The sequence below is a fragment of the Rhinopithecus roxellana genome, chromosome 12, assembly GCF_007565055.1.
Source record: "Rhinopithecus roxellana isolate Shanxi Qingling chromosome 12, ASM756505v1, whole genome shotgun sequence".
Lineage (NCBI taxonomy): Eukaryota > Metazoa > Chordata > Mammalia > Primates > Cercopithecidae > Rhinopithecus > Rhinopithecus roxellana.
This window is the reverse complement of record NC_044560.1, coordinates 123,154,836-123,181,528: the sequence shown is the minus strand read 5'-3', so window position 1 is coordinate 123,181,528 and position 26,693 is coordinate 123,154,836. Positions and strand designations below refer to the sequence as shown.

General features: G+C 48.3%; 2 protein-coding genes across 4 annotated transcripts in view; one reads left to right on the top strand and one right to left on the bottom strand.

Moving 5' to 3' along the window:
* The first annotated feature begins 118 nt into the window (after positions 1-118).
* LRRC41 (leucine rich repeat containing 41) lies at positions 119-26,284 on the top strand. The gene is made up of 10 exons (XM_010363032.2): positions 119-384; positions 5,424-5,510; positions 6,472-6,542; positions 17,845-18,982; positions 23,304-23,564; positions 24,125-24,289; positions 24,395-24,493; positions 25,066-25,188; positions 25,427-25,502; positions 25,600-26,284. Exons 1-10 carry the CDS (start codon positions 186-188, stop codon positions 25,817-25,819), a joined length of 2,439 nt encoding a protein of 812 aa, XP_010361334.1. The 5' UTR covers positions 119-185; the 3' UTR covers positions 25,820-26,284.
* Positions 26,211-26,693, bottom strand: part of RAD54L (RAD54 like) — a 32,225-nt gene continuing 31,742 nt past the window's right edge. For all 3 annotated transcript variants that reach the window (XM_030912907.1, XM_030912908.1, XM_010363031.2), the window contains one exon: positions 26,211-26,612. In XM_030912907.1, coding sequence (XP_030768767.1) covers positions 26,402-26,612 — 211 coding nt within the window. In that variant the 3' untranslated portion in view covers positions 26,211-26,401. The remainder of the gene's footprint in view (positions 26,613-26,693) is intronic.

The window sequence follows — 26,693 nt, the reverse complement described above, 5'->3', positions numbered from 1 at the left end:
ATTGATCTAGGAGTTCATCTAAAATAGTAACTCCTAAGAGACTTGGGAAGTATGCTAATTTATTCGAAATTCCTTTAGCATAATTCACAATCTTCCCCATATCGATTTTGGAGCCGTCCTAACTGCTGACCTTTTCAAGATGGCGGTCTGCGGGCGACACTCTCGGGCTCGCGCACCTCCCCAAGATGGCGGCGCCCGAGGCCTGGCGCGCCCGGAGTTGCTGGTTCTGTGAGGTAGCGGCGGCAACGACCATGGAGGCCACGTCCCGGGAGGCGGCGCCAGCGAAGAGCTCGGCCTCGGGCCCCAACGCTCCCCCCGCCCTGTTCGAGCTGTGCGGGCGGGCGGTGAGCGCCCATATGGGGGTTCTGGAGAGCGGGGTGTGGGGTAAGTCGCGGGGTGAGGGGCTACCTCTGGCTAAGAGCAGGGGGCGGCCCAGCGGCCGGGGGGCGCGGGGGGCGAGGCCGGGAGGCCCGGGGCAAGGCCCAGCCTGGGGCACTGAAAGCCAGATCGTAGGATCGGAGCATGAATTTTGTGACTGACAGGGCTGGACAGAGTAAAGACGGAGACCTAATGGGCAGGCTGACCCACACCGCGGCCTGGCTTGGGGGCGCGGGGGGCGAGGCCAGGAGGCCCGGTCTGGAGCGAAGGAGGCCGGGCCCGGGCGACTGAGGCTGGACTGGCGGGCCGGAGCTGTGGGCCACGAACTGACACTCGGCTGGGCCGGGCAGCGGAGTCTCGGATGTCGAACTGGTGGGCAGTTATGGCCCGGCTGCCCTGGGGCAGGGGCCGAGGTTAGGAGTCCCGGCCTAAGGCCAGGAGGCCAGGCCCGGGGCCACCGAACCTGAGTGATGGCCCGGGACCCCCAGTATCTGCCTGACACGCCACAGGGGTCGAGACTCCGGAGGCCGAGCCGATGGGCGGAGGGGAGGACAGCGGATTGGAGAGCGAGGGAATGGGGCAGGGGGAGAGGCCGAAAGGCTCGGGGCGCCGCGGCCTGACGGCCCAGGGCTGACGAGAGCGAACCGACAACCGGGGTCTCGGGTGCCAAACTGACTGAGCGACCAAGCGACCCGCAGGACAGGGAGCGCCGGAGGCCACTCGGATCGGCTCGAGCGGCGAGGAGGGGCTGGAGAGTGAGTGGAGGGGGGCCCGGAGCGGCTTCAACAAGCGAGGGAGGCTCGAATGATGGACAGGCGGGAAGGGCCAAGGAGGCCCCAAGCGGGGCGACGGCCCGGGGATCCCGGACTGCCGGGCTGCCGTGGCAGGGGGCGCGGCGCCGCCAAGAGGCCTTGGGCTGAATGGGAGTGAACGGGGGCCTCAGGCCTGAGGGCGGCCGGGACCAAAGGGCCAGGCCTGGGTGGAGGGCGGCCTGGGGCGCCGGGATGAACGGCCGGGGAGGGCGAACCGGCCAGTTGGGCTGGGAGGCGGGGCTGTGGGTTGGGGACCGCCGGCCACGGCCTGGCCACTGACGAAGGAAACGGGTCCGCGACGTGGGGCTAGTGAAAGAGGGAAAGCGAGGCTCTGCCAAGCAGGCCTGGCCGCGCTGGGGATAGGGGAGGCCTCGGGCCTGCGAGGCTGCTGGTGTGAGGGTGGGGTCCGGAGGCCGGGGCTGGAGTTGGGCGAGGAGGTGGCAGGCCCGGCCGAGGCCTGCCGGGGATGGTGGCAGGAGAGCAGGCCCCGGGCCTGGAGGCGGCGCGGGGGAGGTTCCACCAGGAGGCCTTGCGGGTGGCCGTGGCGTCTTTACAGGAGGAAGGCCCTGGTCAGGACAGGAGTGAGGACTTTGAGGACTCGAGGTTGCAGGGCGGGGGGTTTGAGTTATGCCATAAGGAGGGGGTGTGGGGAAAAGGCCCTGGAGTTTGGGGGCGCTGCAGCTCCGGGATAAGCTGGAGGGTGGTCGGGGAGGGCCTTGGCTGTGGGAGTGGAACCCAGTACCGTGAGGCCTGAGTGTCCTGCATAGTGGTGGTGGAAGAGGCTGTTAGAAGTCGGGCCGGTGTGCGGAGGGGACACTGGAGGCTCCAGACCAGCCAGAGGCTGAGAAGACAAGGGGCAGGCCCACCCATGGCGAACATGAGGAAAGTCTCCGTTCTGAGCTGAGCAGGGAGCGCAGAAAAGTCCTAGGGCATGAGGAAGAAGGCAGAGAGGGTCTGGCTTGTCTGCCTGGAGCTTCTGGGATGCTAAGACTGGCTAAAAAGGAAGATGACTGGGTGTGGAGGCCCAGGTTGGGAAGCAGCAGCATTAAAGGTGCAGGCTAGAAAGAAGCAAGGAAAATCCCCGCTTAAGAATGGAGAAAGGAAGAGAGGAGTTTGTGGGTAACAGGGGATGAGAATTCCTGTGGCTGTGAGAAGGGATGGCTAACTAGAGGAGAGCAGGTTGGAGGGAAAAGGGGTAAGGCTCTGAGGAACTTCTTCCCGTGTTGCTTCTTCCCCCCAAAACAATTGACAGTTTACTGAATCTCCATTTCCCCTTCTCCCTCCCCCATGACTGCTGTACATACCACCATCCCATTACTGGCTGAGCCCCCAGCGAGGTTGAGAGGAGACAGGGGAGGAAGAGCTCCTGTGGGCCTAGACCAGAAAAAGCTGAATCAAGTGAGGCCTTTTAGGAAAATAGCCAAGGAAGAGGCCTGCTAAGCATTACTATTTTGGAGGAAGGTCTCAGTGTGGGCTAACAGCCAGGAAAGTCTTTCTGGAGGTAGTGAACTAGCATCGCTTTGTGTAAGGAGTTGGGGCAGCAGGGGTATAGAGGCAGCAGGAAAGGGTACAATGAGGAAACTTAAGTAGAATAAGGTATATTATACCTTGAATACCAGGATGTGGAGTTTGGACTTTATCATGAATGCAGCAGAGAGACCTCCAAGGGTTTTGAAGAGGGTAATGTCATCACCAAGAGCAGGATGAAGAGGGACTGGATAGAGACGGAAGTGAAGGAGAGCAGTTAAGCTGTTGTAATAGACCAGATGAAAGGTGATGCGGACTACATTCATGTGTAAAAGCATAGGGAATTAACACTTTCATTCAGCAGGTACATTGAGGACCTACAATGTACAAAGAATTATACTAGATTCTTGATGTCAAGATTCAGTTATTCTGTAAGTAAAGATAAAAAGAGACCCTGGGGCGGAAGTTTTGGTATACTCCAAGATCTTAGACTTGTTCTTTTTCTTTGAGATGGGGTCTCACTCTGTCACCCAGGCTGGAGTGTAGTGGCATGATATCAGCTCACTGCCACCTCTATCTTCTGGGCTTAAGCAATTTTCCCACCTCAGCCTCCCAAGAAGCTGGGACCACAGGTGTTCCCCACAACACCCAGCTAATTTTCTCTGTATTTTTGGTAGAGACGGGGGTTTGCCATGTTGCCCAGGCTGGTCTCAAACTCCTGGGCTTAAGCAATGTCCCCCACCTCGACCTCCAAAGATTACAGGGATTACAGGTGTGAGTTTGACTTGTTCTTGATTGGACAGAGATGCCACTGACAGGATAAAAATAACCAACATTTAGTGAGCTTATTATGGCTGGGCATTGTTTTAAACAGATTATAAGCATGATCTTCCCAACAATGTCATGAGTTAATAACTGTTATCTCCATTTTATTTTATTTTATTTTATTTTCGAGACAGAGTCTTGCTCTGTCGCCCAGGCTGGAGTGCAATGGTGCCATCTCGGCTCACTGCAATCTCTACCTCCTGAGTTCAAGCGATTCTTGTGCCTCAGCCTCCCACGTAGCTGGGATTACAGGCGTGCATCATTACACCTGGCTAATTTTTGTATTTTTAGTAGAGACGGGGTTTCACCATGTTGGTCACGCTGGTATCAAACTCCTGACCTCAAGTGATCTGCCCGCCTTGGCCTCCCAAAGTGCTGGGATTACAGGTGTGAGCCATTGCATCCCACCTATTTTTTATTTTTTGAGGCAGGGTCTTGCTGTGTCACCCAGGCTGGAGTGCAGTGGTCTAAGCACAGCTGGCTGCAGCCTCGACCTCCTGGGCTCCACCCATCCTCCCACCTTAGCTTCCCAAGTAGCTGTGACCACAGGTGCACACCATCACACTCTGCTAATTTTTGTTTTGTTTTGAGATGGGTTCTCACTCTATCACCTGGGCTCAAGTACAGTGGTGTGAGCATAGCTCACTGTAGCCTCGAACTCCTGGGCTTAAGCAATCCTCTTGTCTTAGACTTCCAAAGTGCTGGGATTACAGGTGTGAGCCACTGTGCGTGGCCTCAATTTTTTTCCAGTTGAAGAAACTAAGGCTTAAAGAGGCTTAAATAATTTGTCCAAGGATTCACATTTAACTAAACAGGTAGGATTTCACCCAGATTTGTCCTACTCTAGAGGCCAAACCCTTTAGACACTATACTATAATGGCTCTTAGAACTAGAGAAGTTGGCAAGAGCAGGTTGTTTTTAAGATATATTGACTTTTGGCCGGGCGCGGTGGCTCATGCCCGTAATCCCAGCACTTTGGGAGGCCGAGGCAGGCGGATCACGAGGTCAGAAGATTGAGACCATCCTGGCTAACACAGTGAAACCCCATCTCTACTAAAAATACAAAAAATTAGCCGGGCGTGGTGGTGTGCACCTGTAGTCCCAGCTACCCGGGAGGCTGAGGCGGGAGAATGGTGTGAACCCGGGAGGCGGAGCTTGCAGTGAGCTGAGATCGCGCCACTGCAGCCTGGGCAACAAAGCGAGACTCAATCTCAAAAAAAAAAAAAAAAAAAAAAAAGATATATTGACTTTAGAGACATGAATTGTTTCTCTTCTTCATAGGAAAGTACTAATTCAGGATATAGCAGTAGCCCAAAGGATGGTAGTGGTTAATCTGGAAGAATGGGAAGGGAATTCAGGAAAGACTTAAAGGGCATGTGATACTTGAAAGATGAGTAGTTGATATACTGAAAGTGGCAATGACATTCCTATTAGAACAGCATGACAAAGGACATTCTTGTTGGAAAGAACAGCATGACAAAGGTACAGGGGCAGAAAGCGGCATGTTAAGTAAACGAAAAAGTAGTTAAGTGTGGCTGAAATGTAGGAGGCAAAGCAGGGAGCTGATACTAGCAGGGCAGATTATGAAAGATCTTTTATCACACATATTCAGTAGGTCCTTTTCATTGCCAAATGGTTCATTTTGCTTGGGCAGAAGTGAACTGACCAGCTCCTAAAAAGCATGTCAAGCTCATTTAGCATGTCAGCTTGTTTTGTGGGATGATCTCACCCTGGCCCCTGAAATTCCAGCTTCCAACTGAGTGGCTGAAGATAAGTGGACTAGAGCTTGGAACAGATCTAGATTAGCTTCTAGAGGCTCCATTTGTCAAGTGAGAAGTCTACCCTTCCATTTTCCTTTCCAGTAGAATAAATAATGCTTGGAACCCTCTTGAGTGGGAGGGGGAGGGGAGGAAAAGTAAACTTTTGTTTTGATTTTTGTAGCCCTCCCAGGCCCAATACTTCAAAGCATCCTACCTCTGCTCAATATATATTACTTGGAGAGGATTGAGGAAACTGCCCTCAAGAAAGGTGAGTATCTTTCTGTCTCTTTCTCAGTCAATGATTATGAGCAAGGCACCATAATGTTCTTCAGGTAAATATTACACCTGATACCTGCTAGAACTTCATGCTTTTTTTTTTTTTTTTTTTTTAATACGGAGTCTTGCTCTGTTGCCCAGGGTGGAGTGCAGTGGTGTAATCTTGGCTCACAGCAAGCCCTGCCTCCCGGGTTCACACCATTCTCCTGCCTCAGTAGTAGTAGCTGGGACTACAGGCGCCTGCCACCACACCCGGCTAATTTTTTTTTGTATTTTTAGTAGGGACAGAGTTTCAACGTGTTAGCCAGGATGGTCTCAATCTCCTGACCTCGTGATCCACCTGCCTTGGCCTCCCAAAGTGTTGGGATTACAGGCTTGAGCCACTGCACCTGGCCTTAGAACTGCATGCTTTTCAAAAAGTACCTTCACACCTATTTTTCTTCCTCGTTCCTCAGTGTCCTGTGAAACACAAAGCCAAGTATATGATCTTTATTATACTGATAAAAGTGAGACACAGGCACACCACAATTAATAGCAAAGCCAGAACAACCCAGATCTTCCGAATCTTAGTTTCTCTATTTTACCAAGCTTCCTCGCCTCATTAGACACATCTGTTAACAGCTAATATTGAACCCTAATGTGTCAAGCACTGTCCTAGGCACTTTACCTGGAGAAACTAATTTACTCTAATCCTTTCAACAACCCTATGAAATAGCTGTTATTAACATTTTACAGATGAGGAAACTGAACCACAGAGAAATTAAGTAACTTGCCCAGTCACATAGCTAGAGTGTAGTTTGCTGATATTCACACCCAGGCAATCTGTCTTTAGAGCCAGTGCTCTTAATCACTCTGCCATATTGCTCCTGTGAACCCGGAGGACAACATTAAAGGTTGATGTACTTTACTCATGGTGGCCAGCAAGCAGCCAAGTGTGATATTTCTCCTTACAGGCCTCTCCACTCAGGCTATCTGGCGCCGACTCTGGGATGAACTGATGAAGACACGGCCTTCCAGTTTGGAAGTAAGTTATCAGGTAGAACACTAGTCTGATTTTGCATGTAAAAGCTGGAATAGCACACAAACACAAGCTGGGTACTGGTAAAGTGCAGAGACACTGATAGAATGGATTTGGGAGGAGGGCTCTGATGTCTTGTCACAAGGTTTTGGTCCATTTGGCATTTGTCACTGAATTGCTTGCTCACCATATTTGCAAGGGACACAAAACAGGGGAAGTTAGTGATCACAATGGATGGCAGAGCCAGGATTCCTAGAGTTCTTGATGCAGTGGTCAAATCTAACAAAATGAAATTTAATAGAATACACCAATACTTCAATGAGTTTTAAAAGTTCCAATTGCATGGCCTCAGGATGTGGGATAAAGGAGTCTGCTTAGTAACAGCTTGTATAAAAAAGATTAAGGAAGTTTAGTCAACAATATGTTGAAGCCACTCATAATGACTATACCTTGAGCTGTGTGAACTAATGTAAATATAGTATAGGCTGAAGGACAAGGTGGACAACAGTCCTGCCTAGCTCTGCAATGGTCAGGCTACCCGTGGAGTATGGAGTACATGCGCCACCACACCCAGCTAATTTTTTTGTATTTTTAATAGAGACAGAGTTTTTCCATGTTGGTCAGCTGGTCTCGAACTCCTGACCTCGGGTGATCTGCCCACCTCGGCCTCCAAAAGTGCTGGGATTACAGGCATGAGCCACTGTGCCCGGCAAGGACCTACCAGTTTAACAGGGAAATCTACAAATAGATCACATATGATAGGATAAGTGGTGTAATAGAGGATAGTAAGAAGGTTGAGAGAGAACAAGAAAGTCTTTTCTAGGAAGTAATATTTGAACTGGGCCTTCTATGGTGAATGAGGCCAAAGAACAGGTGGAAAAAAAGCTAATGTCAGGAATTGGAGATTTAATTTCTGGGGATGCACTGGGTTCAGTAACATTGAGCCCCATATCCTTCAGCTTATTCACTTCCAAATCTGGACTGCAACCCTTGAAGTTCAGAACGAGGACACCAGGCCTTATGAGGAAGAGAAGCAGACTCAAGAATATTAGAAAACAGTAACTGCTTTCTGCTATCTTTAAGGAAACATCAGATTCACTTTGTTCCAGTATTTCACAAGCAGTATAGTTGGCCAGCAGGTGATAAAGATTATATTTTTCTCTTGGAGAAAGCTTTCTGGAAAAGAATGTTTATTATCCTGTCTTCTTGGCTCAAAGCATTTCAGAGCATTTAGAGTCCCCGGGCTTGGCGGCCCAACAGTCAGTTAGGCAGAGGTCCTAACTTGGAGTGTATCTATTCCAGAGGGTGTCTTCCGCTTCCCACTTTTGCATGACAATAGCCTTCAGCTCATAAGTCACAAACACTTATTCAGCGCCTGCTCAGTTCCATGTATTATGCTAGGTTCCAGGGATACAATCAATGGTGAGCAAGATAGATACAGAATGCTTATAAAGCAATAATATTTCAAACTGATCTGTGCGGTCAGGCATGGTGGCTCACACCTGTAATCTTAGCACTTTGGGAGGCTGAGGCAGGTAGATCGCTTGAACCCAGGAGCTCAAGGCCAGCCTGGGCAACATGGCAAGATCTCATCTCTACTAAAAATACAAAGAATTGGCTGGGCATGGTGGTGCATACCTGTAGTCCCAGATACTCGGGAGGCTAAGGTAGGAGGATCACTTGAGCCTGGGAAGTCGAGGCTGCAGTGAGCCGAGATCACACCACTGTACTCCAGCCTGGGCAACAGGAGAGAGACCCTGTCTCAAAAAACTAACAAACAAAAAAAGAGGTCTGCATAATAGAATAGATACTCTGGAGAAAAAGCAATGAATAAATTCAGATTTACACAATAAATTATTCTCTAGCAATTAGCCATTTGGAAAAAGTTAAGTTAGAGCCTCACTTTACAGTATACTTTAATGACCAGTATGAAGAATAAGTTGTGGCCGGGCACAGTGGCTCACGCCTATAATCCCAGCACTTTAAGAGGCCAAGGCGGGCGGATCATGAGGTCAGGAGTTCAAGACCAGCCTGGCCAAAATGGTAAAACCCCATCTCTACTGAAAATACAAAAATTAGCTGGGCATGGTGGCACGTGCCTTTAGTCCCAGCTACTCAAGAGCCTGAGGCAGGAGAACTGCTTGAACCAGGAGGCAGAGGTTGCAGTGAGCCAAGATCACACCATTGCACTTCAGCCTGGGCGACAGAGCAAGACTCCGACTCAAAAAAAAAAAAAAAAAAGAATTCGTTGTAAAAAGTAGAAGCACAAGAGTTGGGTACAGTGGCTCACATTTATAATCCCAGCTACGGCAGAGGCTGAGGTGAGAGGAATAGCTTGAGCCTAGGAGTTGCAGGCATGTGATCATGCCACTACACTCCAGCCTGGGTGACAGCACGAAACCCGGCCTTTTTATTTATTTATTTATTTATTTATTTATTTATTTATTTATTTATTTATTTATTTATTTTTGAGACGGAGTCTCGCTCTGCCGCCCAGGCTGGAGTGCAGTGGCCGGATCTCGGCTCACTGCAAGCTCCGCCTCCTGGGTTTACGCCATTCTCCTGCCTCAGCCTCCCGAGTAGCTGGGACTACAGGCGCCCGCCACCTCGCCCGGCTAGTTTTTTGTATTTTTTAGTAGAGACGGGGTTTCACCGTGTTAGCCAGGATGGTCTCGATCTCCTGACCTCGTGATCCACCCGTCTCGGCCTCCCAAAGTGCTGGGATTACAGGCTTGAGCCACCGCGCCCGGCCGAAACCATGCCTCTTAAAAAAAAAAAAAAAAGACCAGGCGCGGTGGTTCACACCTGTAGTCCCAGCACTTTGGGAGGCCGAGGTGGGTGGATTGCTTGAGCTCACAAGTTTGGGACCAACCTGGGCAACGTGGAGCAACCCCATCTTTACAAAAAAATAGAAAAATTATCCTGGTGTGGTGATGTGCACCTGTAGTCCCAGCTACTCAGGAGGCTGAGGTGGGAGGGAGCTCAGGAGGCAGAGGATGCAATGAGCTGAGATCACACCATCGCACTCCAGCCTGGGCAATAGAGCCAGACCTTGACTCAAAACAAAAACAACAAAAAATCAGTTTCAACACCAAAGAAGAGAAAAAAATAAAAATAATAAAACCAACAGGCCAGATGTGGTGGCTCACACCTTTTATCCCAGCACTTTGGGAGGCCGAGGTGGGCAGATCACTTGAGGTCAGGAGTTGAGACCAGCCTGGCCAACATGGTGAAACCCCATCTCTACTAAAAATACAAAACTTAGGCCGAGCACCATGGCTCATACCTGTAATCCCAGTACTTTGGGAGGCCAAGGTGAGCAGGTCACTTGAGGGTCAGGAGTTGAGACGAGCCTGGCCCACATGGTCAAACCCTGTCTCTACTGAAACTCAGGTGTGGTGGTGCATGCCTGTAATCCCAGCTACTCTGGGATTACTACTTGGGGGGCTGAGGCAGTAGAATTGCTTGAACGCAGGTGGCAGAATTTGCAGTGAGCTGAGATTTTACCACTGCACTCCAGCCTGGGTGACACAGTGAGACTCTGACTCAAAAAAATAAAGATAAAAAATAAAAATACAAAAATTAGCTGGGCGTGGTGGTGCATACCTGTAATCCAAACTCCTTGGGAGGCTGAGGCATGAGAATCACTTGAACCCAGGAGGCAGAGGTTGCAGTGAGACTAGATTGCTCCATTGCACTCCAGCCTGGGTGACAGAGTGAGACTCTGTCTCCAATAATAATAAAACCAATAAACAAAAAAAAGTAAAAGCACAAATCAGGCTGGGTGTGATGGCTAACACCTACAATCCCAGAAAAACTTTGGGAGGCCGGCCGGGCGCGGTGGCTCAAGCCTGTAATCCCAGCACTTTGGGAGGCCGAGACGGGCGGATCACGAGGTCAGGAGATCGAGACCATCCTGGCTAACATGGTGAAACCCCGTCTCTACTAAAAAAATACAAAAAAATTAGCCGGGCGAGGTGGCGGGCCCCTGTAGTCCCAGCTACTTGGGAGGCTGAGGCAGGAGAATGGCGTGAACCCGGGAGGCGGAGCTTGCAGTGAGCTGAGATCCGGCCACAGCACTCCAGCCTGGGTGGCAGAGCGAGACTCCATCTCAAAAAAAAAAAAAAAAAAAAAAAAAAAACTTTGGGAGGCCAAGGTGGTCAGATCGCTTGAGTCCAGGAGTTCGAGAACAGCCTGGGCAACATGACAAAACCTTGTTTCTACAAAAAATGCAAAAGTTAGCTGGGTGTGCTGGTGTACGCCTCTAGTCCCAGCTATTCGGGAGGCTGAGGCAGGAGGATCAACTGAGCGTCAGGGGTCGGTCAAGGCTACAGTGAGCGATGATCATGACACTGCACTCCAGTATCATAACCCTGTCTCAAAAAAAAAAAAAGAGAGGCCGGGCGCGGTGGCTCAAGCCTGTAATCCCAGCACTTTGGGAGGCCGAGACGGGCGGATCACGAGGTCAGGAGATCGAGACCATCCTGGCTAACATGGTGAAACCCCGTCTCTACTAAAAATAGAAAAAACTAGCCGGGCGAGGTGGCGGGCGCCTGTAGTCCCAGCTACTCAGGAGGCTGAGGCAGGAGAATGGCGTGAACCCGGGAGGCGGAGCTTGCAGTGAGCCGAGATTGCGCCACTGCACTCCAGTCTGGGCGACAGAGCGAGACTCCGCCTCAAAAAAAAAAAAAAAAAAAAAAAAAAAAAAAAAAAAAAAAAAAAAAAAAAAAAAGAGCACAACTAAAAATATAATAAAAGTGACCATCCTAATCTCAGGATGGAGAGAGTACTAATTTTGTTTTGTTTTGTTTTGAGATGAAGTCTCGCTCTGTTGCCAGGCTGGAGTGCAGTGGTGTGATCTCAGCTCACTGCCACCTCTGCCTCCTAGGTTCAAGTTATTCTCCTGCCTCAGCCTCCCTAGTAGTAGCTGGGACTACAGGTATGCACCACCACACCCAGCTAATTTTTGCATTTTTAGTAGAGATGAGGTTTCACCATGTTGACCAGGATGGTCTCCATCTCTTGACCTCGTGATCCACCCGCCTCGGCCTCCCAAAGTGCTGGGATTACAGGTGTGAGCCACCGTGCCCAGCCAAGAATGCTAATTATTAAATGCACAGAACCAAGAAAGAAAATACAGACATATTTAACCACATAAAATATTAACACTATCTTTAGGACTTTGTGTTAATTAAATTTTTTTAAAAATGCCAACACCATAACCAAATTTTAAAAGGTAAATACACTGTGAAAGAACATTTGCAACAATATTTGCAAAACAAAGGGACACAAAATAAGAAAAAGACAAATATCCCAGTAAAATGAGTAAGGATTTGGACACATCACGAAATATATAAAAATCCCCAGTAAAGTGAAAAATGTTAAGTCTCATGATAAAACTGAGAAAGTAAAATTTCACTGCTAGGCCGGGTGCGGTGGCTCAAGCCTGTAATCCCAGCACTTTGGGAGGCCAAGGCAGGCGGATCACAAGGTCAGGAGATCGAGACCATCCTGGCTAACACGGTGAAACCCCGTCTCTACTAAAAAATACAAAAAACTAGCCGGGCGAGGTGGCGGGCGCCTGTAGTCCCAGCTACTCGGGAGGCTGAGGCAGGAGAATGGCATGAACCCGGGAGGCGGAGCTTGCAGTGAGCTGAGATCTGGCCAGTGCACTCCAGCTTGGGTGACAGAACGAGACTCCGTCTCAAAAAAAAAAAAAAAAAAAAATTTCACTGCTTAGTTTAGTAAAGTCTTGTTTGATTTGGTTTTCATTGCAAAGGTAATGCCTAGGTTTGGCCATGGGTGGGTGAAATTTGCATTTTAATATGCTGTTGGTGGTAACAGAAATTGTAACTTTCTTGGTAGGCAATCTGGTAATATTTGTTCAGACTTTAAAATATTTAGGCTGGTTGGGTATGGTGGCTCTTACCTATAATTCCAGACTTTAGAACACCAAGGCAAGAGGATCACTTGAGCCCACAAATTTGAGACCAGTCTGGGCAACACAGGGAGACCCCATCCCTGCAATAATTTTTTTTTTTTTTTTTTTTTTGAGACAGAGTCTCTCTCTGTCGCCCAGGCTGGAGTGCAGTGGTATGATCTTGGCTCACTGCAACCTTTGCCTCACAGGTTCAAGTGATTCTCCTGCCTCAGCCTCCAAAGTAGCTGAGATTACAGGCGCCCATCACCAGGCCTGGCTACTTTTTGTATTTTTAGTAGAGACGAGGTTTCACCACATTGGCCAGGCTAGTCTCGAACTCCTGACCTCAAGTGATCCCCTGGCCTTGGCCTCCTAAAGTGCTGGGATTACAGGTATAAGCCACTGTGGCCAGCCTGCAATAATTTTTAAAAATTAGCTGGGCTTGTTGGCATGTACCTCCCAGCTAATTGGGAAGCTGAGGAGCCCAGGAGGTTGAGGCTGCAGTGAACTATAATAGCACCACTGCACTCCAGCCTGGCTGACAGAGACCCTCTCCTCCCCAGAAAATTTAGGCTGGGCATGATGGTGGCTTACACCTGTAATCCCAGCACTTTGGGAGGCCGAGGCAGGTGGATCACCTGAGGTCAGGAGTTCAAGACCAGCCTGGCCAATATGGTGAAACCCCGTCTCTACTAAAAATACAAAAATTAGCCGGGCGTGGTGGCACATGCCTGTAGTCCCAGCTACTCAAGAGGCTGAGGCAGGAGAATCACTTGAACCTGAGTCGTGGAGGTTGCAGTGAGCCAAGATTGCACCATTGCACTCCAGCCTGGGCGACAGAAAAAGACTCCATCTCAAAAAAAAAAAAAAAAAAAAAAAAAAAAAAAAAAAAAAAAAACCAGCTGGAGCAACATAGTGAGACCTCATCTCTACAGAAAAAAATTTAAAGATTAGCTGTGCATAGTGGCATGCGTCTATAGACCCTGCTACTTGGGAGGCTGAGGCAGGAAAATTGCATGAGACCCGGAGTTCAGGGCTACAGTGAACTATGATCTCACCACTGCACTGTAGCCCTGGGTGATGGGGCAAGACCCTGTCTCTTAAAAAAAATAATTTGGCTAGAAGTTCTGCTTCTTAGAATTTATAGTATATAAAAATTGAGATACTCATGAAGATTTATTTCCAGATGTATATTACAGAAGAGTTCAATATAAAAAAGCTAGAAACAGGGTCAAGCACCGTGGCTCACACCTGTAATCCCAGCACTTTGGGAGGCCAAGGCGGGCAGATCACTTGAGGTCAGGAGTTCAAGACCAGCCTGGCCAGCATGGCGAAACCCCATCTCTACCAAAAATACAAAAATTAGCCAGGCATGGTGGTACATGCCTGTAATCCCAGCTTGGGAGGCTGAGGCAGAATAGCTTGAACCTGGGAGATGGAGGTTGCAGTGAGCCGAGATCATGCCACTGTACTCCAGCCTGGGCAACAGAGCGAGAATGTCTAAAAAAAAAAAAAAAAAAAAAACCTAGAAACAGGCCAGGCATGGTGGCTTATACCTGTAATCTCAACACTTTGGGAGGCCAAGGCAGGCAGATCAACTGAGCTCAGGAGTTTGAGACCAGCCTGGCCAACATGGTGAAACCCCGTCTACTAAAAAATACCAAAAAATTAGCTGGACATGGTGGTATGCACCTGTAGTCCCAGCTACTGGAAGGCTGAGGCATGAGAATTGCTTGAACCCGGGAGGCAGAGGTTGCAATGAGCTAATATCCCGCCACTGCACTCCAGCCCAGGCCAGGGCGACAGAAAAACTGTCTCAAAAAAAAAAAAAAAAAGCTAGAAACAATGGAAATATTCAATACAGCAAGTATTATTACATATGGTATACATTTTCAAAATAAAATATTGTAAAAACATTTGAATACATGGTATGTTTTAAAAGCCCAGCATTTGAAACTGTTCAGAATTATCTCAATGTTGTAAAAACAAATACATGTAGCTACTCTGATATATGTAAATACTCCAGAGTTAGTTTACACTTTTTTTGAGACGGTCTCACTCCAGTTGCCCAGGCTGGAGTACAGTGGCACGATCTTGGCTCACTGCAGCCTCAACTTCCCAGGCTCAGGCAATCCTCCCACCTCAGCCTCCCAAGCAGCTGGATTATAGGTGTGCACCACCATGCCCGGCTAAACTTTTCCTATTTTTAGTAGAGATAGGGTTTTGTCACGTTGCCCAGGCTGGTCTCAAACTCATGGACTCAAGCAATCTGCCTGCCTTGGCATCCCCAAGTGCTGGGATTACATGCATGAGTCACCATGCCTGGTCCATGATTTTTCATTTGCTTCTCTATCCACACACAATATTTCTGGTATCGGCAAAACAATGAACAACATATAGTTTGTGAATATTGTTAGCTCTAACAAGTTAGCACAAGATGTTTAGCCCTCCCTAGTTTGTACACACACTTCCTCTTCCCCTGCCAGCCCATTGAGGATGGGCCAAAGATTGTGTTGGGGCAAATGGCACTTCACTTCATTGATCATGCCTCATTTCCCTTACCCTCACAGAAAACAAAGTACTAAATCACTTTGCATCGTGATAGCATACGAGTCCATAAAATGAGTGGTTTGGACTAGATCTCAAGCATCTCTCAGCTTCAAATTTTAGCATAGATTCTTCTTAAGAGTGGTGATGAAATAAAACTTCGTGATCTTCTGTCTGCTTTTACATTAGTTTGTGAGAAAGAAGCCACTGAGAGCTGTCGTAACTTTACTCATTTAACTGTCACAAAAATGCTATGATGTCAGTATATAGTGATTTTCCACTTTATAGATGATGAAACTAAGGCAGAAAGAGGTGAAATGACTTGCCTAAGTTACAGTTAGTGAATGGCGGACCCAGATTGAAGTTGAAGCAGCCTGCTTCTGGAGTGCATGTTCCTGATCACTGTGTCATGCTGCTCACTGCAGTTGTGTCTGGAGTGTTCCAAATATTGTCTCCCATTGATTCATCAACCATTAACATGTCTGAAAAAGTCCAGTATTTACTTATCTAACATACATTTCCCCTGTGCCTCTTATAGCCAGAAACAGCCACAATATCTTGGCTCACCATCTTTGTCCATATTTTAGGCCAGATATTGTAATAACCATCTGACTAGCTCACTTGTAAAGCTGAAGCCTTGCTAAGGTTACCTGCAAGTGTTTTTCAATACTGGGTGTGGGCAGCAAATCTGTAGGAAAAGTGCTAGTGTGAGGTAGGACCCAAGGATACCTTCTTTGCCTTTACTCAAAGCTGAGCAGAGATTTGGTTGCCAGGTAGTTTTTCCTGCCCTCAGTGTCCTGCTGCTGATGAGCAAGGCCTTTCTGTGTTGCTGCTATGCAGTTATTTCAAGCAGGAAGTCATTCCTAATTATTACCACAGTAAGTGGAGTCTGGGGAAATAGCTAAGGCAACAGGAATGACACTTTTGCTTGAGGACAGCAGAGGCCTAGTTCCTTCTGAGAACCTCAAATAGGAACTGAGGGTCACTCCAGTATGGAGGAATGCATGGAGGCAGGGTAAGGACCAAAGAAATGTTTTAGTCTTGGGGAACCTCAGGCCCCCACAGCCTTGGCTTTAGTCTGAATGAGCACCATGCTTAACAGGCTCTGCCTCCATTTCATATCCCGTCCAGGTTAATAGCAGTGGCAGCAGCAGTAACATTTTTTATATTTTACAGATTACAAAGTGCTTTAATTTGTACTACTTCATTTTGATCTTCACAACAATCCTGTGAAGCAGGTTATCCACATTTTGCAGATGAGGGAAGAGGTTCAGAGAAATCCAGAGGACACTGAAAGAGCTAGGACCTGACTTTCTACTGCCCCTGAGATGACTTAGGGATCATCTTAAATTAGAAACTTTGGGGTCTGGTACCTGTCTTTGTCTCGGTGTGCCCTTCTGGATTAGGTAGCAGTAATTCCTAACCTCTGATGTACATGAGAATCATCTGGGATGGTTCAAACAATAAAAATGTCTGGACCTTACCTGAGATGTAACACAGAATCACCAAGTCTGGGTGTCTGGTATATGAATTTGGGGGAAGAAAAGCTCCATAGGGAATTCTGATGTGCACCAAAGGCTGAGAATCACTTGCGTTCAGAGTTATATTAAACATATCAGAATAGTCTGATGAATCGCTTCTTGGCCTTTTGGCTAAGATCAAGTGCAGAATAGTCTGATGAGATTTCCTATCCATCAAAGCAAATAACTGTTGCCTTGGAAGAAACAAATCAAGATATGATTCCCGCTTTCTAAGAATTTCTCATGTGGCTGGGATAAGACATGTACACAGGCAAAGGGACTCAACACCATGAGACAACATACCAGCATCTTAGTCTTGAGTAGTCACAGTGTCAGAGAAGTCCCAACAAGAGACAGTCTCAAATGACATGTTTCTAAGTCCTTTCAGGAAGTCTAGTTCAGCAATGGAGACATTTCTGGTAGGTGTAGGAAAGGACATAGGCAGGTTTGGGTCCATGGGGTGACCAGTTTGGCTAGAGCAAAGCATTCTCATAAGCAAGATGTGGGAAATAAAGCTTCTCAGGCAGAGGGTGGAAGGGCAGTAGGGAGACATCGGGTGTTTTAATGCAGTATGATGTTATTAGTGTTTTACAGCACCACTTTGGGGACAGGGAGAGTAATCAGGAAGCTAGTGGTCGGGTGTGAGGTGATAAGGGGCTGGTGGTGGTAAAATGTTGGGATAAGGGGCAGGGCGTGGTAGCTCACGCCTATAATCCCAGTATTTTGGGAGGCCAAGGCGGGTGGAACACTTGAGGTCTAGAGTTCAAGACCAGCCTGGCCAATATGGTGAAACCCCATCTCTACTAAAAAAAATACAAAAATTAGCCAGATGTGGTAGGCGCCTGTAATCCCAGTTTCTCCGGAGGCTGAGGCACAAGAAACACTTGAACCTGGGAGGCAGAAGTTGCAGTGAGCTGAGATCACACCACTGCACTCCAGCCTGGGCTACAAAGTGAGATTCTATCTTAAAAAAAAAGAAAAAGAAAAAAAAATTGGGGTAAGGTTCTAGAAACAAACATGGAAGAACTTACAGGGGTGTTTCAGTGGAGGCACTATAATAAAAGCATGGTCTTTGGAACCAGATTTCCTGGGTTCAAATAATCCAACCACTTACTTGTGTGACCACAGGTGATAACCTCTTTGTGCCTCAGTTTTACCTGTGAATTAGAGCTAATAATAATACATACCTCAGAGATGTGAAGATTAAATGAATTTGTAGAGTGTTGCCTGACTCACTAAATAGTTTGCTATTGGAGGAGAAGGAAATTTGGACAGTTTCATGGATATATCATGGCTGTCTGGCATGTTTTCTTCTTTTCAGAGTGTGACATGTTGGCGAGCCAAGTTTATGGAGGCCTTTTTTTCCCATGTTCTACGTGGGACCATTGATGTGTCTTCTGACAGGCGTCTTTGTGATCAGCGGTTCTCGCCTCTTCTGCACAGCTCCCGCCATGTCCGACAGCTCACCATCTGTAACATGCTGCAGGGTGCAACGGAGCTGGTGGCTGAGCCCAACCGCAGGGTTCTGGAGACCTTGGCCAGCTCCCTGCACACGCTCAAGTTCCGCCACCTGCTGTTCTCTGATGTGGCTGCTCAGCAGTCACTTCGGCAGCTGTTGCATCAGCTCATTCACCATGGGGCTGTCAGTCAAGTGTCCCTATACTCCTGGCCTGTGCCTGAGTCAGCCCTTTTCATCCTTATTCTCACCATGAGTGCTGGCTTCTGGCAACCAGGGCCTGGTGGCCCACCCTGCCGCCTCTGTGGAGAGGCCTCCCGAGGCCGGGCCCCATCCCGAGATGAAGGGTCCCTCTTATTGGGCTCACGTCGGCCCCGCCGGGATGCTGCTGAGCGATGTGCTGCAGCCCTGATGGCTAGCCGGCGTAAGAGTGAAGCCAAGCAGATGCCCAGAGCTGCACCTGCCACTCGGGTAACACGCCGGAGCACACAGGAGAGCCTGACAGCAGGCGGAACAGACCTTAAGAGGGAGCTGCACCCCCCAGCCACCTCCCATGAGGCTCCTGGCACCAAGCGGCCACCTTCTGCTCCAGCAGCCACTTCCTCTGCCTCTTCTTCTACATCCTCATACAAACGGGCACCAGCTAGCTCAGCCCCACAGCCTAAGCCCCTAAAGCGTTTCAAGCGAGCTGCAGGGAAGAAGGGTGCTCGCACCCGTCAGGGGCCTGGTGCAGAGTCTGAAGACCTGTATGACTTTGTTTTTATTGTGGCTGGCGAGAAGGAGGATGGTGAAGAGATGGAGATTGGGGAAGTGGCTTGTGGAGCTTTGGATGGATCAGATCCCAGCTGCCTGGGGCTTCCAGCACTGGAAGCTTCACAAAGATTCCGCAGCATCTCCACCTTGGAGCTATTCACAGTTCCACTCTCCACAGAGGCAGCCCTGACACTATGCCACCTGCTGAGCTCCTGGGTGTCACTGGAGAGCCTCACACTCTCCTACAATGGTGAGCACCCTGGAGTGGTAGGGATTGGGCTTGGATTGCCTAGCAAGCACTAGCTGTGTGCCTAATTCTGGGGAGGTGGGAGGGGCAAATTGGGGGTATGATCAGGAGGTTAGAGAGGAAGACTTGTATGCCTCACAGCAGGGGAGACTGTCAGTGCTAGAAGAGAGGAACATAAAGTCTATACACTTGATTAGTTGTTAAAAGCAGGGGTTCCTGAGGGGCAATGAGACAAGCCAGCTGGAATCTGAAGAATGAATACATTTTAGATATGGAAGGCAATCCAAGGGCAGGTGGGAGCAGTATAGTATATGCATGCCCAGGCAGGGCTACAGTTTGACCTCACCAGTCATATTAGAGCAGCTGTCCAGACAAGGTGTGGGACACAATTTCTTATTAGACTAACAACCTGCAAAGCAATCCTCAGTCCTCATTTCCCTCCTGCTTGTGCCCAGCTAGCAAAACCTCAACTCTGGCTAAATCCAGCAATCTGCCTAGGTTGCTGAGCACTGCTAGAGAAAAATCATACAACTGTGCATATCAGTGCTACTATACACTCATGATCATTAACCTCATATGAACTTTCACTGTGCTTGCAACATCAGCTCCCATTCCTACCACTTCCAAACCCTCCTTTTCCCTTCTCAGGGATGACCTCACCTACTTCACTGAGAAAATAGAAGCCATCACTCATGAGTTTCTTCAGCTTGCTAAGCAGCCTATAAACTCTCCATCTGCACTCATCCTTCTTCACCAGAATGGAAGAGAACACCATCCTTTCTAAGGCTAATTCTCCCACCTGTGCTCTAGATGCATAGGGCTTCACAACAAAGTATATAAAAATTACCAGTTTGAGAAACGAGCATCCTACCTTCTTAGGGAAGCTTGTTTCTCCAACTAATTTTTATATACTGCTTAGTATGTGTCTGGCATATTTTAAGTATTCTTGATAATTTGATCTAACAATTTAATCCTTACAATGCTATGAGGGCAAGTGACTTCCTCAGGATAACCTAGCAATTATAGAGCTAGGATTCAAACCCAGGCAACCAGACTGCAGATCCATGCTTTCAAACAACTATTTATACTATCTGTCTCCTTTCCACTGTCTCTCTCCTACCAGCATCTTAACAGGTCTCCACCAAAAACTGCCACCACCACCTCCCTCTATGCCATATTAATAAACTCAACTATTATCTCCTATTCTTCACAACCTTAGTTATCTGTACTGTTTCCACTTCTCTTACCCACAGCCCCTTCCAGCCTCTTATACCCCTACCACTGCACTGACAAGGACCTATGTCTCCAAGGTCCTCCTTGTTACTCGATTCAATGTATACTTTTCAGTAACTCTTCTTGGCAGGATTTACTGCTATTAATCTTCATTAATTTTTTTTTTCACGATCTTAAAAAATGTTTTCTTGGCCAGGCACAGTGGCTCCTGCCTGTAATCCCAGCACTTTGGGAGGTCAAGGTAGGTGGATCACAAGGTCAGGAGTTCAAGACCAGCCTGACCAAGATGGTGAAACCCCATCTCTACTAAAAATACAAAAATTAGCCAGGTATGGTGGTGGGTGCCTGTAATCCCAGCTACTCAGGAGGCTGAGGTTGCAATGACTGGAGATCGTGCCACTGCACTTTAACCTGGGCAACAGAACGAGACTCCGTCTCAAAAAAAAAAGTTTTCTCCTCCTCTCTGCTTATTCCGAGTTTCTCAGAGCTTTCCCACTTTATGCACCCTTCTTGGACAATTTCATCCATTCCTGTGGTTTCAAAGGCCAACTATGCTAAAGATTCCCCATTATGTGACATTACCCCAGATCTTTCTCTTGACCTTCTAGAGCCATTTATCCAGCTAATAGACATGACCACTTCATAACCCACAACACACTCCCCCAACTCATTACATCCAACTTGAATGCACCTTCACACTATACCGATCCTTCTGTTCTCAATGACATTAGTTTACTCACTTGCCCAAAGAAACCTGTATTGTCTTACTCCACACATTTGCTCATGAGGTCCTATCTTTCCGTTTTCCTTTTTGAGACAGCCTTGCTGTCATCCAGGCTGGAGTGCAGTGGTGCAATCTCAGCTCACTGGAACCTCTACCTTCTGGGTTCCAGTGATTCTCATGCCTCAGCCTCCCAAGTACCTGGAATTACAGGCATGTACCACCACACTGGGCTAGTTTTTATATTTTTAGTAAAGACAGGGTTTCCCCAGCCAGGCTGGTCTTGAACTCCTGGCCTCAAGTGATCCGCCAACCTCAGCCTCCTTCACTGCTGAGATTATAGTCATGAGCCACTACGCCCAGCCCTATCTTTATAATTTGTTAAATACATTTATTTATCTCCACATCCTTAATTCAAGCTACCATTATTCCCTACCTGAACTAATTTCAGCAGTTCCTCCAGACTCCTTACTCATGCCATACAAATCCATTATCCGCACTGCAGCCCAAGCATCCTTTGAAAAATGCAGTCTTGATTCTTTCAAAAATCAGTTAAAAAATGACCCTGTCATTCATTCATGCAAACAGCCTTCAGTGGCTTCCCCTCACCATATTGCTTAATTTTCCTTAGGGGTCATTCATGTTCTCACTCCTGGTTACCCCTATGGTTGTATCTTTTTTTTTTTTTTTTTTTTTTTGACATGGAGTCTCACTCTTGTCACTCAGGCTGGAATGCAATGGTGCAATCTTGGCTCACTGCAACCTCCACCTCTCAGGTCCAAGCAATTCTACTGCCTCAGTAGCTGGGATTACAGGCACACACCACTATACCCAGCTAATTTTTGTATTTTTAGTAGAGACAGGGTTTTACCATGTTGGCCAGACTGGTCTCGGGCTCCTGACCTCAGGTGATCTGCCTACCTCAGCCTCCCAAAGTGCTGGTATTATATAGGTGTGAGCCACCACACCTGGCCTATAGTTGTATCTTGAATGCTTCCCCCCCTTCACACTCTCACAGCAGCCATTATGAAATTTTTTTGTTCTCCTTCAGGACTCTACATATGCCAAGTTGCCTCTGCCACAATCATTCTTCCTAAATTTTAGCCTGTCTCCTTTATGTTTTTTAGGACTTAGCTGGAGTGCCTTTACTGATGTAAGCTGGATTAGGTACCCATCCTCTGTAATTCCATAGTACTTTATTCCCCCAGTTTCCATCACATTATCAAGCTATGTAAGAAAAAAAAGCAATGTTCTGCTCACTAGTGTCTAGCAAAAAACTTGATATTTAGTAGGCCCTGGGTAGTTTAGTTGAATGAATGAATGAATGAATGAACGAACAGGAGCCTGCATAGTCCAAGGAATTATTTGCCTGTGGCATTAAGCAACTAACCTTCCTGGATCCTAGTCCATCCTGTGGGATTTGGTTATTTTTTTTCTGCCCCATTCCCACCCATTGATTCTTCTAAAGTATTCCCCGTTGGGTCATTTTCACTCTCCATAGTTTTTAGGTGCTCCCTATTGCCTATGAGATTAAACCATCCCTTTGCCTTTCCATAATGTGGCCTTCAAAGCCCTGCCCTCTAGAGCTGTTTCCTGAGCCCCATGTAGCCAAACAAACAAGCGTCCCATTCATGCCTTGCACTCTCCAAGCTGTGATTTTTTTTTTTTTTTTTTTTTTTTTGAGACAGAGTCTTGCTCTGTCACCCAGACTGGAGTGCAGTGGTGTGATCTCGGCTCACTGCAACCTTCATCTCCCGGGTTCAAGTGATTCTCCTGCCTCAGCCTCCCCAGTAGCTGGGACTACAGGCATGTGCCACCAAGCCCAGCTAATTTCTGTATTTTTGGTAGAGACAGGGTTTCACCATGTTGGCCAGGCTGGTCTGGAACTCTTGGCCTCAAGTGATCTGCCCACCTTGGCCTCCCAAAGTGCTGGGATTACAGGCGTGAGCCACTGCTCCCAACTAACTGGGACTCTTGACTATGTCTTCTCCCTCTGTCTAAAACTTCCTTCAAGGCCAGTTTCTTCAGAAAACTACTCAGAACCCAGAAATCCAGAGGCCTGCTACTGTCTGGGCCTGTCATTCAGCTAGTAGCCACATGCTGCCTCACCATATCGTATCTTCTAAATTTTGTGACTCTGCCCTGACTGATGCTTCTTATGGGCATAGCCCAAAACAGCAGACCTCAGTTTGCTGGTTACCTAAGGAAAAAGCAAGACATGGATGAGTAGTGAAGACAAATGGGTTTAAATAAGCTGAGCCAAAACCCAAGAGATTTGCTAGTAACCAAAAGTATTTGGAGTTGTATTTGAATATATTACCCCTGCTGACACTCCCACATGGTTCTGACTTAATCTCTTTCTTGCCATAGGCCTGGGCTCTAACATCTTCCGCCTGCTAGACAGCCTGCGGGCCCTGTCAGGCCAGGCTGGATGTCGCCTCCGTGCCCTGCATCTCAGTGACCTGTTTTCACCACTGCCTATCCTGGAGCTGACACGTGCTATCGTGCGAGCACTGCCCCTGCTACGGGTCCTCTCTATTCGTGTTGACCACCCAAGCCAGCGGGACAACCCTGGTGTGCCAGGGAATGCAGGACCCCCTAGCCTCATAATAGGCGATGAGGAGATACCAGGTGAAGCGCTGTGTGTGTGTGTTTGTGTGTGTGCATGCACGTGTATCCCCACACAAACGTGCAGATGCATTTGTATGAGGAAAGGGGAAGGACCTCCTCTATCACTCATTCCTGGCTTATCTGGAACCTGTTCCCCTTTAGAGCTTGCCACTAAGATACTCTTGAGCTAGACAGGGCCTAAACCACCATAAGACCTGCAGAGAGTGACCAAGGCAGCTTGGTCTCCAGAAAAGGAAAAGAACTGACCTTTAGACTGGATTAGTTCCCCTGCTGTATGTTCCCTTAGTTCTTGTATGTCTCCTATCCCACCACTCTGCATACTTTATTTGCTTGTCTGGGTAGCCTGTCTTCCTGGTCTAAAAGTTCTACCAGGGCAAGGATTAAATCTCTTATTTAGTGCTCAATATCCAGAATCTAGCACAGTGCTGACATATGGTAGGCATTCAACAAGTGAATGAATAAATAATTTTTTAGATGAATCCCTTAAGAACAGGATGGGACCTACTATGGGAGTGAGGTAGAGATGGCCAGCTGGAATCTTCTTTCCCCACCATATCCAGAAAACTGCCTGGAGCAGTTGGAGATGGGATTTCCACGGGGAGCCCAGCCAGCCCCACTGCTGTGCTCCGTTCTGAAGGCCTCGGGTTCTCTGCAGCAGCTGTCCCTGGATAGTGCCACCTTTGCCTCTCCCCAGGATTTTGGGCTTGTTTTGCAAACACTCAAAGGTAGGACCCAGCCAGAATGGTAAAGGGAGAGGAGTAGATGGGGACCTAGCACTGTTCTCTAGGAAAGCTAAGGTCCATGGTCCATGATCTCTGCCTCCTATCCAGAGTACAACCTAGCCCTGAAAAGACTGAGCTTCCATGACATGAATCTGGCTGACTGTCAGAGCGAGGTGCTCTTTTTGCTACAGAATCTGACTCTGCAAGGTAAGTTCCTCATTCAGAACCTGGACATTTCCTGGGTCTTCACTGTGGTTCTGCCATTATCTGAGTGAGCAAACCACTGTTCCTTTCTTGGCCTTGTGTCCTCAACTATAAAATGGATATAGAACCTGCATGACTTTCCTTCTAAAAGCCCCAACCTCAATTCCTCCTCTGCTAAACATGAAAAATTGCTCTTAGAGTGCCTCACCCAGAAGTTGCTCTTACCTTTCAGAGGTGGACAAAATGGTGGTGATGGGGCAAAATGTACTGTGCCAGGCTCCCTTCATAGACTTTTTCTCTGATCCCCAACCCCGCATAGAGGGTGGTCAGTGGTAGGGAAAGAAGGAAGTGAATGGAGAATTGTCCATGCAGAGAACCTCCTAATAGTGAACATTTAGGTTCAGTCTTTGGTTTGGATTCTGATTTAGTTCCAGCCTTGCATGGAGTCTAGAAAAATTCCTTCCTCTTTTTGGGCCTATACAATGTTAATACCGCTTGCTAGGGCCAACTGGGCTGGAGGGGGTGGCACCAGTCCTAATACAGCCATCAGAATTTACTATAATTTTTCTTGACAGAGATTACCTTCTCCTTCTGCCGTCTGTTTGAGAAGCGCCCAGCCCAATTTCTGCCTGAGATGGTTGCTGCTATGAAGGGCAACTCCACACTGAAGGGCCTCCGGCTGCCAGGGAACCGCCTGGGTGGGGGCCAGACCCTGGGGAGGCAGAGGGGAAAGGAGCTAGGCCTTTGACCTAAAAACTCACTGGATAAAGGCAAAGACCTCTCCATTGGGAACATGGGAGTTGGAATACAGATATTTCTGTGCTGGGGCTTCAGGAACCAGCAGGGCTGGGCTTCTCCCCAGCCAGAGTTGGGTTGGGATACCCTTGTTCCCTGTTCTTGGGTGGAGGTGACAGGCACTTCTCCCCTTCTCTCCAGGGAATGCTGGCCTGCTGGCCTTGGCAGATGTTTTCTCAGAGGATTCATCCTCCTCTCTCTGTCAGCTGGACATCAGGTACATGAGGGGAGGGGCAAGACAAGGGATGGGGCTACAGAGATATAGACCAGGAATCTGCTGCTTCCTGGATATCTAATCCATCTCACCCTACCAGTTCCAACTGCATCAAGCCAGATGGGCTTCTGGAGTTCGCCAAGCGGCTGGAGCGCTGGGGCCGTGGAGCCTTTGGTCACCTGCGCCTCTTCCAAAACTGGCTGGACCAGGATGCAGTCACAGCCAGGGAAGCCATCCGGCGACTCCGGGCTACCTGCCATGTGGTTAGCGACTCATGGGACTCATCCCAGGCCTTCGCAGATTATGTTAGCACCATGTGATGGGGCCCGTACCTCACAGTCTCATGCTCGGTACCATCAGCTTGCAGGGGCTGAAGCATGGGCTGCCCAGAACCCCAACCACCAGTTCTATCTTTCTCTTTCTGTCACCTTTTGTCTCTTTTTTCCTTCTTCCCTTGCACTGAGGTCCTGGAGGCCTTGATGAGGCCCAGCAAAGAGGCATTCTCACAGCTGGGTTTAGTGTCTTTGGGCCCCTTACTCAGTATGCTGGGAACCCTGGGCCAGGAGGTTACAGTGGTCATCATCATTGCTGAAGAGACGCCTTTCCCTGCCCCTGGGTTCCTGCCTTCCCTCCTCAAGCAGGCACCCAGGCTTTAGAGAAGTATAGGGGGCTTCTTCCCTGCTGGGCTTACCACACTGCTCTCAGGCCTCAAACCCTTTCATACCTTTATTCTTTTTTTTAACCAAAAAAGTTTTTCTTATAAAATAAATTTTGGGCAAACATCATGCAGCCCTTCTTGATGATTTTCTCCCAGAGAACAAAATTCAACAGGGCCCTGTGGGGCAAGGAACCCCTTTTCCCTATCTCCTTCCTCTAAGAGCTACACCCAGACCAGCTGGTTATCAGCGGAGGCCCCGCTGCTCCTCATGAGAACGTTGGTGGAAGACGAAGGTGATGGCAGTGGAGGCAGCATCCCAGGCAGCCTGGAGTACCTCATCCTGGAGCCCCCGCTTATCAGTGCAGTGGTTCCACTGAGCCAGGTCTGAAGTGCAGTCAGAACCATCAGGGGGTGGCCGGATCTGACGGCTGTTGACACAGCGTCGGCAGTGCAACCTAGGGAAAGAAGGCACAGCTGAAGTCACTACAGATCCCATCTCCCTGCTGTGTGGGTAGCTTAGAGATAATGGTTAGGGC

What these genes read in the sequence shown, in the direction of transcription:
- LRRC41 (XM_010363032.2), top strand. Translation starts at nt 186, where the DNA reads ATGGCGGCGCCCGAGGCCTGGCGCGCCCGGAGTTGCTGGTTCTGTGAG. An exon ending in ACAGAATCTGACTCTGCAAG is followed by an intron (nt 24,494 to 25,065) that starts GTAAGTTCCTCA and finishes TTTTCTTGACAG; the next exon opens with AGATTACCTTCTCCTTCTGC. An exon ending in GCTGCCAGGGAACCGCCTGG is followed by an intron (nt 25,189 to 25,426) that starts GTGGGGGCCAGA and finishes CCTTCTCTCCAG; the next exon opens with GGAATGCTGGCCTGCTGGCC.